We start from the raw sequence: 12939 nt of genomic DNA, 5'->3' as shown, positions 1-12939 counted from the left end.
ATCTAAAGTTACACTTCTTGGTTCTTGAGGAAAGATAATTAAGGAACAAAACACGACTTGTGAAATTTCAGAGGTCAAAAAGATCAAACTCCAAACATTCTCAAGACTCGGCACCATGTGGAGGAACTCGGTGGGTTTCTCTTCCAAACTCCTCACATCCAAATCCTCCTACAGTCGTCTTCCTTTGCTTAATCGTGGCGTTGCTAGCAGATCCACTTCTACATCCGCCGGCTCCGGACCGGAGTCTACTGAAGCCGCCGGTACAGTAAAGGTGGGATTTTCATCGACGGAGTGGGTTCGAACCGGATCTCCGGGTTCTTCAGCTGTCGATCTTTCATCTTTTGCGGCTGCATCAGTTTTGAAAGGTAGGGATATTGTGGACATGGCTAAGCATTACGGGCGGTGTTATGCGGAGCTTTCTAAAGCTCGCTTAAGGTTAGGACTTTTTTCCGTATGAATTCTCTTATTGAATTGCTAATTTTGTGTAATAAACTGTTTATTCAAGGTAGTGTATTGGAATTATGTGGACCGGAATGGTTACATAGGTTTGATTGTCGCCCCAGCTCTGTTTGGGATTGATGGTCTAGTTGATTGATTGATTTTGTAATGGAACGGCTTATAACTAGCTGAATCTAATTATTGGAATATGTATATTAACTCGTGTATCTATTAACTTCATAGAGTTATTGGGATGTTTATGCCTGTTTGATTGTGCTTATTGAAACAACCTAAAGTTTTCATTTTGAAGAGGCATTTATATGGTTTTCCAATTGTAGATTAGGAAAAATCTTGATGGGATAATTGTAACTTTAACTTCTTTTTAAAAGAATATGGGATATTGATAGTGTAGCCCATGTTGCCTGGTTTGATGGATAACTTTATTCAGCATCTGGGCATGCGTGTTATCGTAGGTTGTTCAGTGGGTTGGTTGAGGTGCATTCAAGGGATATTGATTTGGGGAATACTTAAGACACATTAGACGTTTGTAAGGAGAATATTGAATTCTCTATGCTCCTTTAGATTTAGAGACACTAAATAATGCTTGTTGTGGCTGGAACTTCGGTTTCAAGTCGCTTTACATATCTCAGATTTTTATGAGAATTAGGTTGTGTGTAGTTCTAGATTCAGTGCTTCCACCCCTTGTTTTAATTTTCCTTTTCAATTTCGTGTGTTTTCTTCCTTTGTTTCTTTTTCTTGTGGTGGTTAGGAAGCACGAGTCACATTGTAGAAATAAGTTCCTATAATAGTTGGCTGCTGCAGGATAGTCAAATTTTTTTTTTTATAATCGAGAAATCCGTCTGTGACCCGCCCTTTGGACCAATCACAGCCTTCTAAACTCGATGGATAATGGGCCCGCCCCTCTACCCTTCTCCACTTAAATATCGGGCTTTGCTTTGCATGGTGTGGGGCTTAAACCTGCGACCTAAGCCACAAATCCTCCACCTTTTGCCACTTGAGCTAGGCCTTGGGGGCATAGTCAAAATTTTATGGGGTCAAAACCCAAAACTTTGGTAATTTGGCTGAGTTATTAGTTATTAGTTGATGTTTCTATGATAAACAGGAGCCTATAGCAATACATTAAAGGACAAACCCTTTAGAAGGTCAATGAGTCTTGCTAAAACATGATTAAATGGTGCACCCAAGGGTGTGGCCTAGTAGTCAATGAAGTATGAAACACTTGGTGGTTCTTCCCATTTGTCCTAGCCTTGGTGGACAGAGTTACTTGGTACCTGCTGCTGGGAGGTGGCAGGTATCCCATGGAATTAGTCGAGGTGTGCGAAAGCTGGTCTGGACACCACAATCATAAAAAAATACATGATTAAATGGGTGTCGTACAGCTGCTTGAGGTTGTCTGTGTCTGTATAGGGTACTTCATTGACTGATTCACTTGGTCCTTGTCTAGTAAGCGTCTACAATGTCCAATAAAGGGTTACCTTTTAATAGAATGCTTCGTTTTTAGTCTAATTTTTGTTTTCTGGGTGATGCTAGGTCTAGTTCAAACCTTAAAACATATTAAGAGGGTCCAAAAGTGAGAGGCAAAAGTTGAGCGGGATATATATATATTGTTAAACGCTCAATTCATATTCAATTCTTTTTTATTTTTGTTTGTATTATATTTACATTGCAAACATATGAGGTGAAATGATAATCAAAATAAAGCTTTGTGAGAAATATAGGAAAAAAATATTATTGAATTGTTGTTGTGTCTACATTATTACATTGAGACCCTATTTATAGACCTTAGAATACAATTCTTTACCAAGTAGGATACTATTTAGTATTCCTATTTCTATTTCTATTTCTATTCCTATTCCTATTCTAATAAGATTTTATAAATCTATTCCTATTCTTATAGGATTGTATAAACCTATTCCTATTCTAATAGGATTGTATAAACCTATTCATATTCTAACAGTTTCTTTTTCTTGTGGTGGTTAGGAAGCACGAGTCACAGTGTAGAAATAAGTTCCTATAATAGTTGGCTGCTGCAGGATAGTCAAAATTTTATGGGGTCAAAACCCAAAACTTTGGTAATTTGGCTGAGTTATTAGTTATTAGTTGATGTTTCTATGATAAACAGGAGCCTATAGCAATACATTAAAGGACAAACCCTTTAGAAGGTCAATGAGTCTTGCTAAAACATGATTAAATGGTGCACCCAAGGGTGTGGCCTAGTAGTCAATGAAGTATGAAACACTTGGTGGTTCTTCCCATTTGTCCTAGCCTTGGTGGACAGAGTTACTTGGTACCTGCTGCTGGGAGGTGGCAGGTATCCCATGGAATTAGTCGAGGTGTGCGAAAGCTGGTCTGGACACCACAATCATAAAAAAATACATGATTAAATGGGTGTCGTACAGCTGCTTGAGGTTGTCTGTGTCTGTATAGGGTACTTCATTGACTGATTCACTTGGTCCTTGTCTAGTAAGCGTCTACAATGTCCAATAAAGGGTTACCTTTTAATAGAATGCTTCGTTTTTAGTCTAATTTTTGTTTTCTGGGTGATGCTAGGTCTAGTTCAAACCTTAAAACATATTAAGAGGGTCCAAAAGTGAGAGGCAAAAGTTGAGCGGGATAAATATATATTGTTAAACACTCAATTCATATTCAATTCTTTTTTATTTCTGTTTGTATTATATTTACATTGCAAACATATGAGGTGAAATGATAATCAAAATAAAGCTTAAAAAAACAACACAAAAAGTCGGACATAGTACGCTGTGGGCCAAAAGTAAGAGGAAGGAGTGTAGTGGACAAACCAATTTTAGTCTTAGGTTGTTGATGCTAAGCTATGGGAACAAGGGAAACAACTTTGTTATCAAGAGAAGTTTTTTCCTAATGGGGTTTGTGTTTTAGTAGTAGTAGTAGTAAGAAGATTGAAGCATATAATAAGGCCTTGCTTGTTTAAGATTAAGATGTATGGTTCTATACATATTTGAATATTAAGATGTTTTTTTCTACTTTGAACACTAAATAATTAAGATTCTTTGTTGTTTCAACATCTAAATGTGTATGAGCAATTAATTAATATATTTAAACATAATAAATTTTTTACAATTCAAATTAAATAGTAATTAAATGATTTAGCAATAAAATATTAGAAAAATCTTAATTGAAACAAAATAAAATCATTATTTGATTAAATTTTGATTTTTTTATGACTTTATATTTTATTTTAGATTAGGAATATGCAATAGAGAGAACTTCTACTATGAGAAATATCCCAAATGAATTTGTCAGTATTTCTAATACTCCAAGAATTCCACCCTTCAATATCTTCTTGACTGATTTTGGTTGGTCCCATTAGGGGTGTGCAAAAACCAAACCGAACCGAAAAAAGTGTTATTGGGTTATTGGGATAACGGTTATTTAATGGTTTTACAAAAAAAAATTATTGGGTTATCGGTTCGTTATTGGTTTTTAATATTGGGTTATTGGGTTAACCGATAACCCATTAAGAATATAATAATTTACTATTTTAATTTTTAGTTATACATATATATAATATATTAAAAAAATATTAATATAATTAGTAGTATATTAGACTAAAAATATAAAACCCTACGCAATAATTAACACTACTTAACAATTAACTCTCCTCTCTACGTTTAGTTATTTAACCTTTAGGTTTTACTTTTTAGTATTACTTATTTACTGTAGTTAGATTATAATTGACTAATATTAGCTTTTGCACGATTGTAAATATCTGCAATTTGATTAACATCAGGAATTCAAATTGTGTGTGTGTGTGTGTTTTTTTTTAAATAACGTAAGAACTTCATTTAGCTACCATAAGCATGGCCTCATTTGCTACTGTTTTGACTTTTGTCTATGATTTGGTTTTATTTGATTCTCTTTATTGCATAAAGGGGACCTCGTTTTATATATATTATGGTGATCGAAAATTAACCAAGTCTTTGTTGTGATGACCAAAATACAACAAGTTGGTCCTTGTTGTCTCATTTGGAATGATTATTTCGATGTATACGTATCGCGTCAAATTATTGGATAAGTCATATATTTGTTTTGAAAACATTTTCTTATTGGTTAAACCGAAAACCGAACCGTTAAAGACCTAAAACCGATAAACCGAAAACCGATAACAAATATCTTATTGGTTTGGTTATCGGTTTAACATATTTAAAAACCGAAAACCGATAAACCGAACCAATAATATTTATAACCGAACCGAACCGACCGATACACACCCCTAGGTCCCATGGTTCTTCTCCTCAATCCTCTTCCTTTTTTGCACCTAGAGTCCATCAATCTATGCAAAAGTTGAGCTATTTCTTTTCTCTTAATCAAGTTATAAATTTTATCATTGACCCACCCCCAATCTTTAGTCGTCTGTAATTTTTTTACTGTTGGTAAGTTGGTCAACGCTAATCGAGGCTTCTCTTTCAATTGCATTCAATCAAAATAGAGACACAATTCTCTAATTTGATCCAAGACGGCAACTGCATATGAATCTAAATGTAGGTAGATACTTGGAAAGATTTTGATATCTTACCTATTCTAGAGAAGAGATTTGGCAGGTTGATAGTTGAGAGAGAATGAGAAGCGTGAAGTTCTTTTTGCAGAAGCGGATAACAATGGATGAAGTTCTTTTGCCAAAAAAATTATGCTTTTAGAAAGTTTGAATGGTATTAAGACTTTGTTATAGATTTGATTTATTCAGATTCATTTAGACCCTATTGAGAGGCTTTAAAAGGAAAACAATTGCACTTAAGCCTTATTTACTTGCACTAAATGGGGTCTGAATTTGAATCATTCAGATATCAGCCTATTAACTGCATTTTTTCTTTTCTTTTAAAACCTCTTATCTCATCCAGCCAACTGAATCTTTATGTCTTGAACAAGTAATATTTCAAATTCTTTACCTATTAGTTTCTTAGGTTCACAATTTTCTTGGTCTTACACCGTAAATCTTGATTGATTGTCTTCCCTACCATTACAATAAGAGGCTTTGGTATAAGTTGTGTGTTTGTTGGGGTGGGTTAATTCCAGTACAAAGAAGAGATTTTCTAACATTTTGATGAATCTAAGTACAATGAGTTTGTGACACTAGTTTTCTAGCATCAGAAACAAAAGCTTAAGAGTAAGACGAATTGGCTTAACAAATTTCAATAGATTACAATAGTAGGAATCTTGATTTTGATAATAACAAGTACCAGTTTTTATCCCTCATTTATCTGGTATGGATGGGTTACTTTACAAGTTTTGGGCTCGTATCTCAATGTTATTTTTAATAATTATAAAAGAAATAATAGCAAAGGATATTCGTAACCTTGCAAGTAAATTTATATGGCAAATTTTTTTGCAAGTCCATCTTCAAGGTTATGAGAGTTAGATTTATGTTCATTTTCATGGCTGGTTTAGAAACATTATCTGACTTTTCAGATGTATGCTCAAATTCAGACATCATAATCTTAATAATAAAAATAAATGGCCCCTCAATGGGCTGAGATATGAATGATTTAGATTCATATCCATGTTAAGTACAAAAGAATAGGGCCTTGGATCCAAACTAGAAGTAGAAAAAGTAGACAAGATGCTTGTTGTTCTTGTACACTGGCTACACTCTCATCTTTCTGCGTTCTGATACACAATTATTTTAGTAAGGAAAAAAAAGAGTTCTTGCACTATTCCAAATTTCAAATCTTACTAGTCCTTGGCTTCCTTGGAGTAGAAGAGCTTCTAGGTTCTTTTTACTTTTGCTGATTACTTCTTAAATGTGTTGCATATTCTGATTGTTCGTACTCTCTTATTTCCAGAATGTTAGCAAATAAGCTACACAATATAGTACCGCCCTGTACTTTTGCTGCTTCATTTTCCTCTAATTACACTGTTATCAGCATGCTTGTAGTTGCAACCTCTGGCACTGGATATATCCTTGGGAGTGGTAGTGCCATTGACTACATGGGACTTTGCTGCACATGTGCTGGCACAATGATGGTTGCGGCATCAGCTAGCACATTAAATCAGGTACAATACTGGAATCTTGCTCATAACTACGCTTTCACCGAAAGTGTTCGTAAAAAGGAGAGTGGTTGGCATGTCCCCAGCAGGGATGGGAACAGCCTTAGGGATTTACCTGTTACTAGAACCGCACTTTCACCTAAATGAAAATTATGTTAGCTCCCCTCCCCATTGAAAGTGAGAAAAATCCCTCAGTTGGCTGTAGAGAAATATTTCCCTTCTCTTTCTATGTTTTTCTTTGCGAAGCAATTAATGACAATGGGATTGTATCCATCAATAACATTTCATGCTGCATGTACTTTTACATACATTTTCAAGAAGTGGAACTCCATGCAATTAATTATTCTTGTGTTTGCTCTCAGGTGTTTGAGGTGAAAAATGATGCTAAGATGAACAGAACCAAGAAAAGACCATTGCCGTCAGGACGAATCAGTATACCCCATGCAGTAACATGGGCAGCTTCTACTGGCATGCTGGGCACTGCTTTACTGGCTAGCAAGGTGGCCAGATATCCTTTGCAACTAGTCTAACAATATGTATTGCAATTTGATAATTATCTTTCTGTTGCATGGATTAATGGGGAAGGGACTGATGTTACAATTTCTATGACAAGGTCTGTACAGGCTAATATGTTGGCAGCTGGCCTTGGTGCTTCGAATCTTGTGTTGTATGCATTTGTATACACACCACTAAAGCAGATACATCCAATTAATACATGGGTCGGCGCAATTGTTGGTGCTATTCCTCCCCTGCTTGGGTAATTGTCTTGCTATACACCTTTAGGCTTCTGCTTTATCAATCTCGGGTTTATGTACCTCTGCACAAAGGAGATGTGATTGTATATCGTTCTATTCTTGCTAAAAATGCCTCCCAATGGTAGTTGGTTTGGGATTGTTCATTGATAAGCAAATCCATGTGCTGTATAATGCAGCAAAATTACTAGAGCAATCATTTCGGCATGCTTTGAGGTCTATACTTGCTTTGAGTTTCATTTGCAAAGTATTACTGGTTTGCCTTCTGTATGTGGCTACACACTCTTCATGGAACATCATTAATTTGACTTCAGTGCCTGGAAAATTCACTAGTTATTAGTTGCAGAAAGGATGACATATTTTTTATTCCGCTGAATTGCATGTTTTCGTTTTGAAGTGATTGTTTCTATACAAATGTTATAGGAGTATAACTTGCAGCAGATTCTTAGATTTAGTTTTTGGTTAGCCATGCTTTCTGGTATTTTGTAATTGCTGTTATTGTCATGGTTCTGAAGCTGATGTACCATTCTGAAAGATTCTCTCTCCTTGTAAAGGTGGGCTGCAGCTTCTGGTCAGGTGTCTCTCAATGGAATGCTCCTCCCAGCTGCTCTGTATTTTTGGCAAATACCTCATTTCATGGCCTTAGCCTACTTGTGCCGTAAAGATTATGCTGACGGAGGGTATGCATCTTCTCTTTTGAACTTTTGGCCATACTAGTATTGATTATGTAGTGATATTCAATGTTAAGGCTGTTGTGTAGTGAATGTAGCCATATAGTTTCATTTTAATGGCCATATGCATCTAGAGGCCAAGGATTGTCCAAACATCTGCTATCTTTAAAGAGGTTCTCAGCTAGTCATCGCGTGATGATTTGTGAACAAAAATTTTGGGCTTATAGAAGCTTATTGAGTGGTGGGGGTGTGGGAAGATTATTTCTTGATAATCCTTGCAATAAAGTACATGAACAGCTTGACGTCATGTAGCATCTCTTTCCCTCATAATGTCCAATGTTATATTTTTTCTAAGTTGGTCCTAAGATTCCTGCTCGACTTATCATTTCTTATTTTCTGTACAGGTTCAGAATGTACTCTCTTGCTGATGCTTCTGGTCAGAGGACTGCCTCTGTAGCCTTGAGAAACTGCCTATATCTTCTGCCATTGGGTTACCTGGCCTATGATTGTGAGTAATTTTTCTATGTAGGAATACTCCCATTTATGCGTTGCGCTGTGTGAAGAATTATTTGGCACAATTTGAATTATTAAGTTTTATAAGGTAATTGGACTTGTATGTTTCTCTGTCCAACTTTTGGTGTCCTAAGTTAAAAATGGTACAATTGACCATTTATTTTAGTTAAATTCGATGTCAATTCTTCCGCACTTTGGCAAAATAAAAATAAAAATTATACACATTAAAATGAGTACTGAAAATTCCAATTTGTTGACTATTACTTGTAAAATCTTGCTCTATAATCTGGTCTGATCTTGTAGTCCAAAATTACTCGTACCATTACGTATCTGAAATCCTAGTAATTAGTGAAACAAAATATTTATACAAATCATCAAAGTAATTCCATCACCTACGGTCCAAAGATGAAAATCTCTTAATATTCTGAACCATTTATTGAAACCCTGTGTTAGATCACCAGATTTCAACCTTTCATATGTAAATGCAACTAATGTATCTCCTTTGTTCAACATTACCTTTAACCAAAGAAAATGTATCTCCTTTGTAAAGGGTTTCCCCATAATGGCCATGAATGATTACTCGGAAGGTGGCCAAATAAGGGTAAACAATAAGGTCCCAAGGCAGTACATAAGTAGAATTTGATAGTCAAATGTCATAATTTTGATTACCATGTGAACTTGTATAAACTGTTTGAGACAAATGAAATATTACTGTCAAGTGTCAATATGCTTGTGGGCACACTAGTGGTCAAGAATGTTTATTTTTAGGATTAATCCAAGAATAGTTTAAATTAGTCCATCAGCATATAAGCGAAGATATACTATTGAGTGACATTTGTGAAGTTATTTAGATTGTATTCTTGAATTCTACTTCTTTTCTCTGCATCCTGTTGAGATTTGAGGTTGATGAGAGTTATGTTTGACCTAGATTGTCAGATTTATAAGGCTGGTGGTTCTTGATTTGTTTACTACTGATTCTTCAAGAGTTGAGTGTGGTCTAGATTCACTATGATTATGACAATGGTGTGTTAACAAGGACATGCGAATACTTGTCAAAAAGAGATCTGATGTGTTAAGAGGGGACAAAGGTTTGTCTTGTAAAATTTCTTATGATATAAAATGTATTAATATTTCTTTACAAAGAAGGTGGACATCATCTTGGGACTGCTGAAAGCATAAATAACCTTTTTGGGTGCAAGTGTTATTTTTTCAAATCATGTCAAACATTTCAAGTCATCCTGGAATGAAAAAATGTGAAGGTTTCATTGAAGTACATAAAATCATGAAATTGTTTACATCATTATGGAACCTGAATTGTGCACATCTGGTGTTGGGTTGTTAGTTTGATTGCACTTTCTTAATGTTTAATCCTCGCTCTTCATGCTTCTATCTAGACTGCCTTCTCTTACGACCTTGTGTGTGCAGGGGGTTTGACATCTGGGTGGTTTTGCCTGGAATCGACACTTCTTGCTCTGGCAATCAGCGGTACAGCAATATCATTCTACATGAACCGTACAACCAAAGATGCTAGGAGAATGTTCCATGCCAGCCTTCTGTATCTTCCTGTATTTATGTCTGGGCTTCTAGTTCATCGTGTAACTGAGAGTGAACAGCAAATGACTGTTGAACACACGGGTAAGATTATTGAGATGTCACCTTTATTGGAAACTACAGAAGAGGCACAAGAAGAAAAAAGAAAGCAGAAAATAGGAAATGGTCAATGTCGGCCACCTGTAGCATATGCCTCGGTTGCTCCATTTCCTTTCTTGCCAGCTCCTTCATATGCTACATTTTAAGTTAATGAACCATTCCTCCAATTTTGTTGTCTTCTACTGTAATAAAAAGGGGGAGAGAACTACTACCTCTTTATAAGGTTTATTGGATGTTATATTTGATAAAGGTTCGAGTTACCCAGGATGTGGGATGTCTAGACAATTTTGTTATCTTACTACTGTAATAAAAACGGAAAGAGAACTACCTCTTTATAAGGTTTATTGGATGTTATAGTTGATAAAGGTTCGAGTTACCCAGGATGTGGGATGTCTTTAACTTTTAAGAATACACGAAAAATCGACAAAGTTGCGTAATTCCTAAAAAAAATTGTAAATGCGGAAATGAATGTTAAAAAAATGGTGAGTATACGTGGTGGTTCTCCAACTCAAACAGAGGCCCTCAAGAAGTTTTTTCAGAGTTTCTTTGGGGGTGCTTTGAGGCACAAGACCCATAGACACGAAAAATTGATTAATTTATGTAATTCCTAATAAAAGGTTTGTAAATGTGAAAATAAGCGTTATAAAAATAGTGTAAGTATACGTAGTGGTTCTCCAACTTAATATCGAGGTCCTTATGAAGTTATTTCTTCGGTGCTCAGGCGCTAGATCCATGAGCTAATACACCTGAAAAATCGATGAATTTGCGTAATTTCTAAAACAAAGCTTGTAAATACGGAAATAAGTGTTAAAAAAATGGTGTGAGTATATGTGGCGGTTCCCCAACTCAATACGGAGGTTCTCATGAATTTTTTTCTATAAAAATGTTTGAGTTCTCTGAGGAGCCAGATCCATGGGCTAATACATGAAAAATTGATTACTTTGCGTTATTCCTAAAAAAAGACATGCAAATGTGAAAATGAGCGTTAAAAAATGGTGTGAGTAAACGTGGTGGTTCCCAAACTCAATACAGAGGTCCTCATGAAGTCTTTTCAGAAAAAATATTTGGATGCTCCGAGGCGCCAGATCCATGAGCTAATACACACGAAAAATTGATGAATTTGCGTAATTCCTAAAAAAGGACGTGCAAATACGAAAATGAGCGTTAAAATATGGTGTGAGTATACGTGATGGTTCCCCAACTCAATATCAGAGGTTGAAGTTTTTTTAGAAAAGATTTTTTGGTGTTTCGAGGCGCCAGATCCATGGGCTATAATACACATGAAAAATCAATTAATTTGCGTGATTCTTAAAAAAAAGCTTATAAATGCATAAATGAGTGTTAAAAAAATGATGTGAGTACACGTAGTGGTTCCCTAATTCAATACAGAGGTCCTCATGAAGTTATTTCAGAATTTTTTTTTGGGTGCAACGAAGCGCGAGATCCATGGGCTTTAACACACGAAAAATCAATCAATTTGCGTAATTCCTAAAAAAGGACCTTTAAATGTGGAAATGAACGTTAAAAAATGGTGTGAGTATGTGTGATGGTTCCCGACCTCGATACAGAGGTCCACATAAAGTTTTTTTTAGAAAAAATGTTTAGGTGCTTCGAGGTGCCAGATCAATGGGCTATAATATACACAAAAATTGATGAATTTGCGTAATTCCTGAAAAAGGCCTGTAAATGCAGAAATGAGCATTAAAAATATGGTGTGAGTATACGTGGTGGTTCCTCAACTCACTACGAAAGTCCTCCTGAAGTTGTTTTAAGAAAAAAAAATTAGGTGCTCCGAGGTGCTATATCCATGAGCTAATACACACAAAAAATCAATTACTTTGCATTATTCCTAAAAAAAGGTCTGTAAATGCGGAAATATGCGTTAAAAATAGTGTGAGTATACGTGGTGGTTCCCCAACTCAATACGGAGGTCCTCATGAAGCATTTTCAGAAAAATGTTTGTGTGCTTCGAAGCGCCTAATTCATGGGCTAATACACACGAAAAATCGATGAATTTACATAATTTCCTAAAAAAGAGCCCGTGAGTATGGAAAAGGATATTAAAAAATGGTGTGAGTATAGGTAGTGGTTCCCAACTGAATAAGGAGGTCCTCATAAAGTTTTTGCAGAAATTTTTTTTGGGTGCTCCGAGGCGTCAGATCCATGAGCTAATATAAACGAAAAATTGATAAATTTGCGTATTTCCTAAAAGAGGTTATGTAAATGCGGAAATGGGGGTTAAAAAATGGTGTTAGTATACATGGTGGTTCACCAACTCAATACAGAGGTCCCTATGAAGTTTTATCAGAAAATATTTTTGGGTGCTCTGAGGCGCCAGATCCATAGGCTAATACACACGAAAAATGAATTACTTTGCATGATTCTTAAAAGAGGGTTTGTAGATGTGAAAATGAGTGTTAAAAAAATAATGTGAGTATACGTGGTGGTTCCCCAACTCAACACAGAGGTGTTCATAATATTAGTTTAGAAATTCTTTTTAGGTGCTCTGAGGCGCCAGATCTATGGGCTAATACACACGAAAAATCCATAAATTTGCGTAATTCCTAGAAAAAAGGCCTATAAATGTAGTAATGGGCGTTAAAAATGGTGAGAGTATATGTGGTGGTTCCCCAACTCAATAAGGAGGTATTCATGAAGTTTTTATAGAAAAGTTTTTGGGTGCTCCGAGGCGCCAGATCCATGGGCTAATACATACAAAAAATCGATGAATTTGCGTAATTCCTAAAAAAGGGTATGTAAATGCAAAAATAGATGATAAAAAATGGTGTGACTATATGTGGTGGTTTACAAAATAAATACGGAGGTTCTCATGAAGTTTTTTTAGTAAATTTTTTTGGGTGCTCTGAGGCCCC

General features: G+C 35.6%; 1 protein-coding gene and 1 pseudogene across 1 annotated transcript; both read left to right on the top strand.

Annotated features, from left to right (window-relative positions):
• Window positions 1-24: 24 nt before the first annotated feature.
• On the top strand, window positions 25-10413 carry LOC125875091 (protoheme IX farnesyltransferase, mitochondrial). The gene is made up of 8 exons (XM_049556175.1): window positions 25-435; window positions 6357-6486; window positions 6843-6980; window positions 7104-7237; window positions 7787-7912; window positions 8308-8411; window positions 9842-10245; window positions 10364-10413. Exons 1-7 carry the CDS (start codon window positions 116-118, stop codon window positions 10210-10212), a joined length of 1323 nt encoding a protein of 440 aa, XP_049412132.1. The 5' UTR covers window positions 25-115; the 3' UTR covers window positions 10213-10245; window positions 10364-10413.
• LOC125854035 (U6atac minor spliceosomal RNA) lies at window positions 6530-6636 on the top strand (annotated as a pseudogene).
• Window positions 10414-12939: the final 2526 nt, after the last annotated feature.

This window comes from Solanum stenotomum, chromosome 1 (assembly GCF_019186545.1).
Source record: "Solanum stenotomum isolate F172 chromosome 1, ASM1918654v1, whole genome shotgun sequence".
In the NCBI taxonomy this organism is placed as follows: Eukaryota; Viridiplantae; Streptophyta; class Magnoliopsida; order Solanales; family Solanaceae; genus Solanum; species Solanum stenotomum.
This window is presented reverse-complemented; position numbering and strand designations above follow the sequence as displayed.

Excerpts from the sequence above, each read along its gene's own strand:
- LOC125875091 (XM_049556175.1), top strand. The coding sequence starts at position 116 with ATGTGGAGGAACTCGGTGGGTTTCTCTTCCAAACTCCTCACATCCAAA. Across the intron at positions 6,487-6,842 it reads CAGCTAGCACATTAAATCAG|GTGTTTGAGGTGAAAAATGA; the intron begins GTACAATACTGG and ends GTTTGCTCTCAG. Across the intron at positions 6,981-7,103 it reads CTGCTTTACTGGCTAGCAAG|GCTAATATGTTGGCAGCTGG; the intron begins GTGGCCAGATAT and ends AGGTCTGTACAG.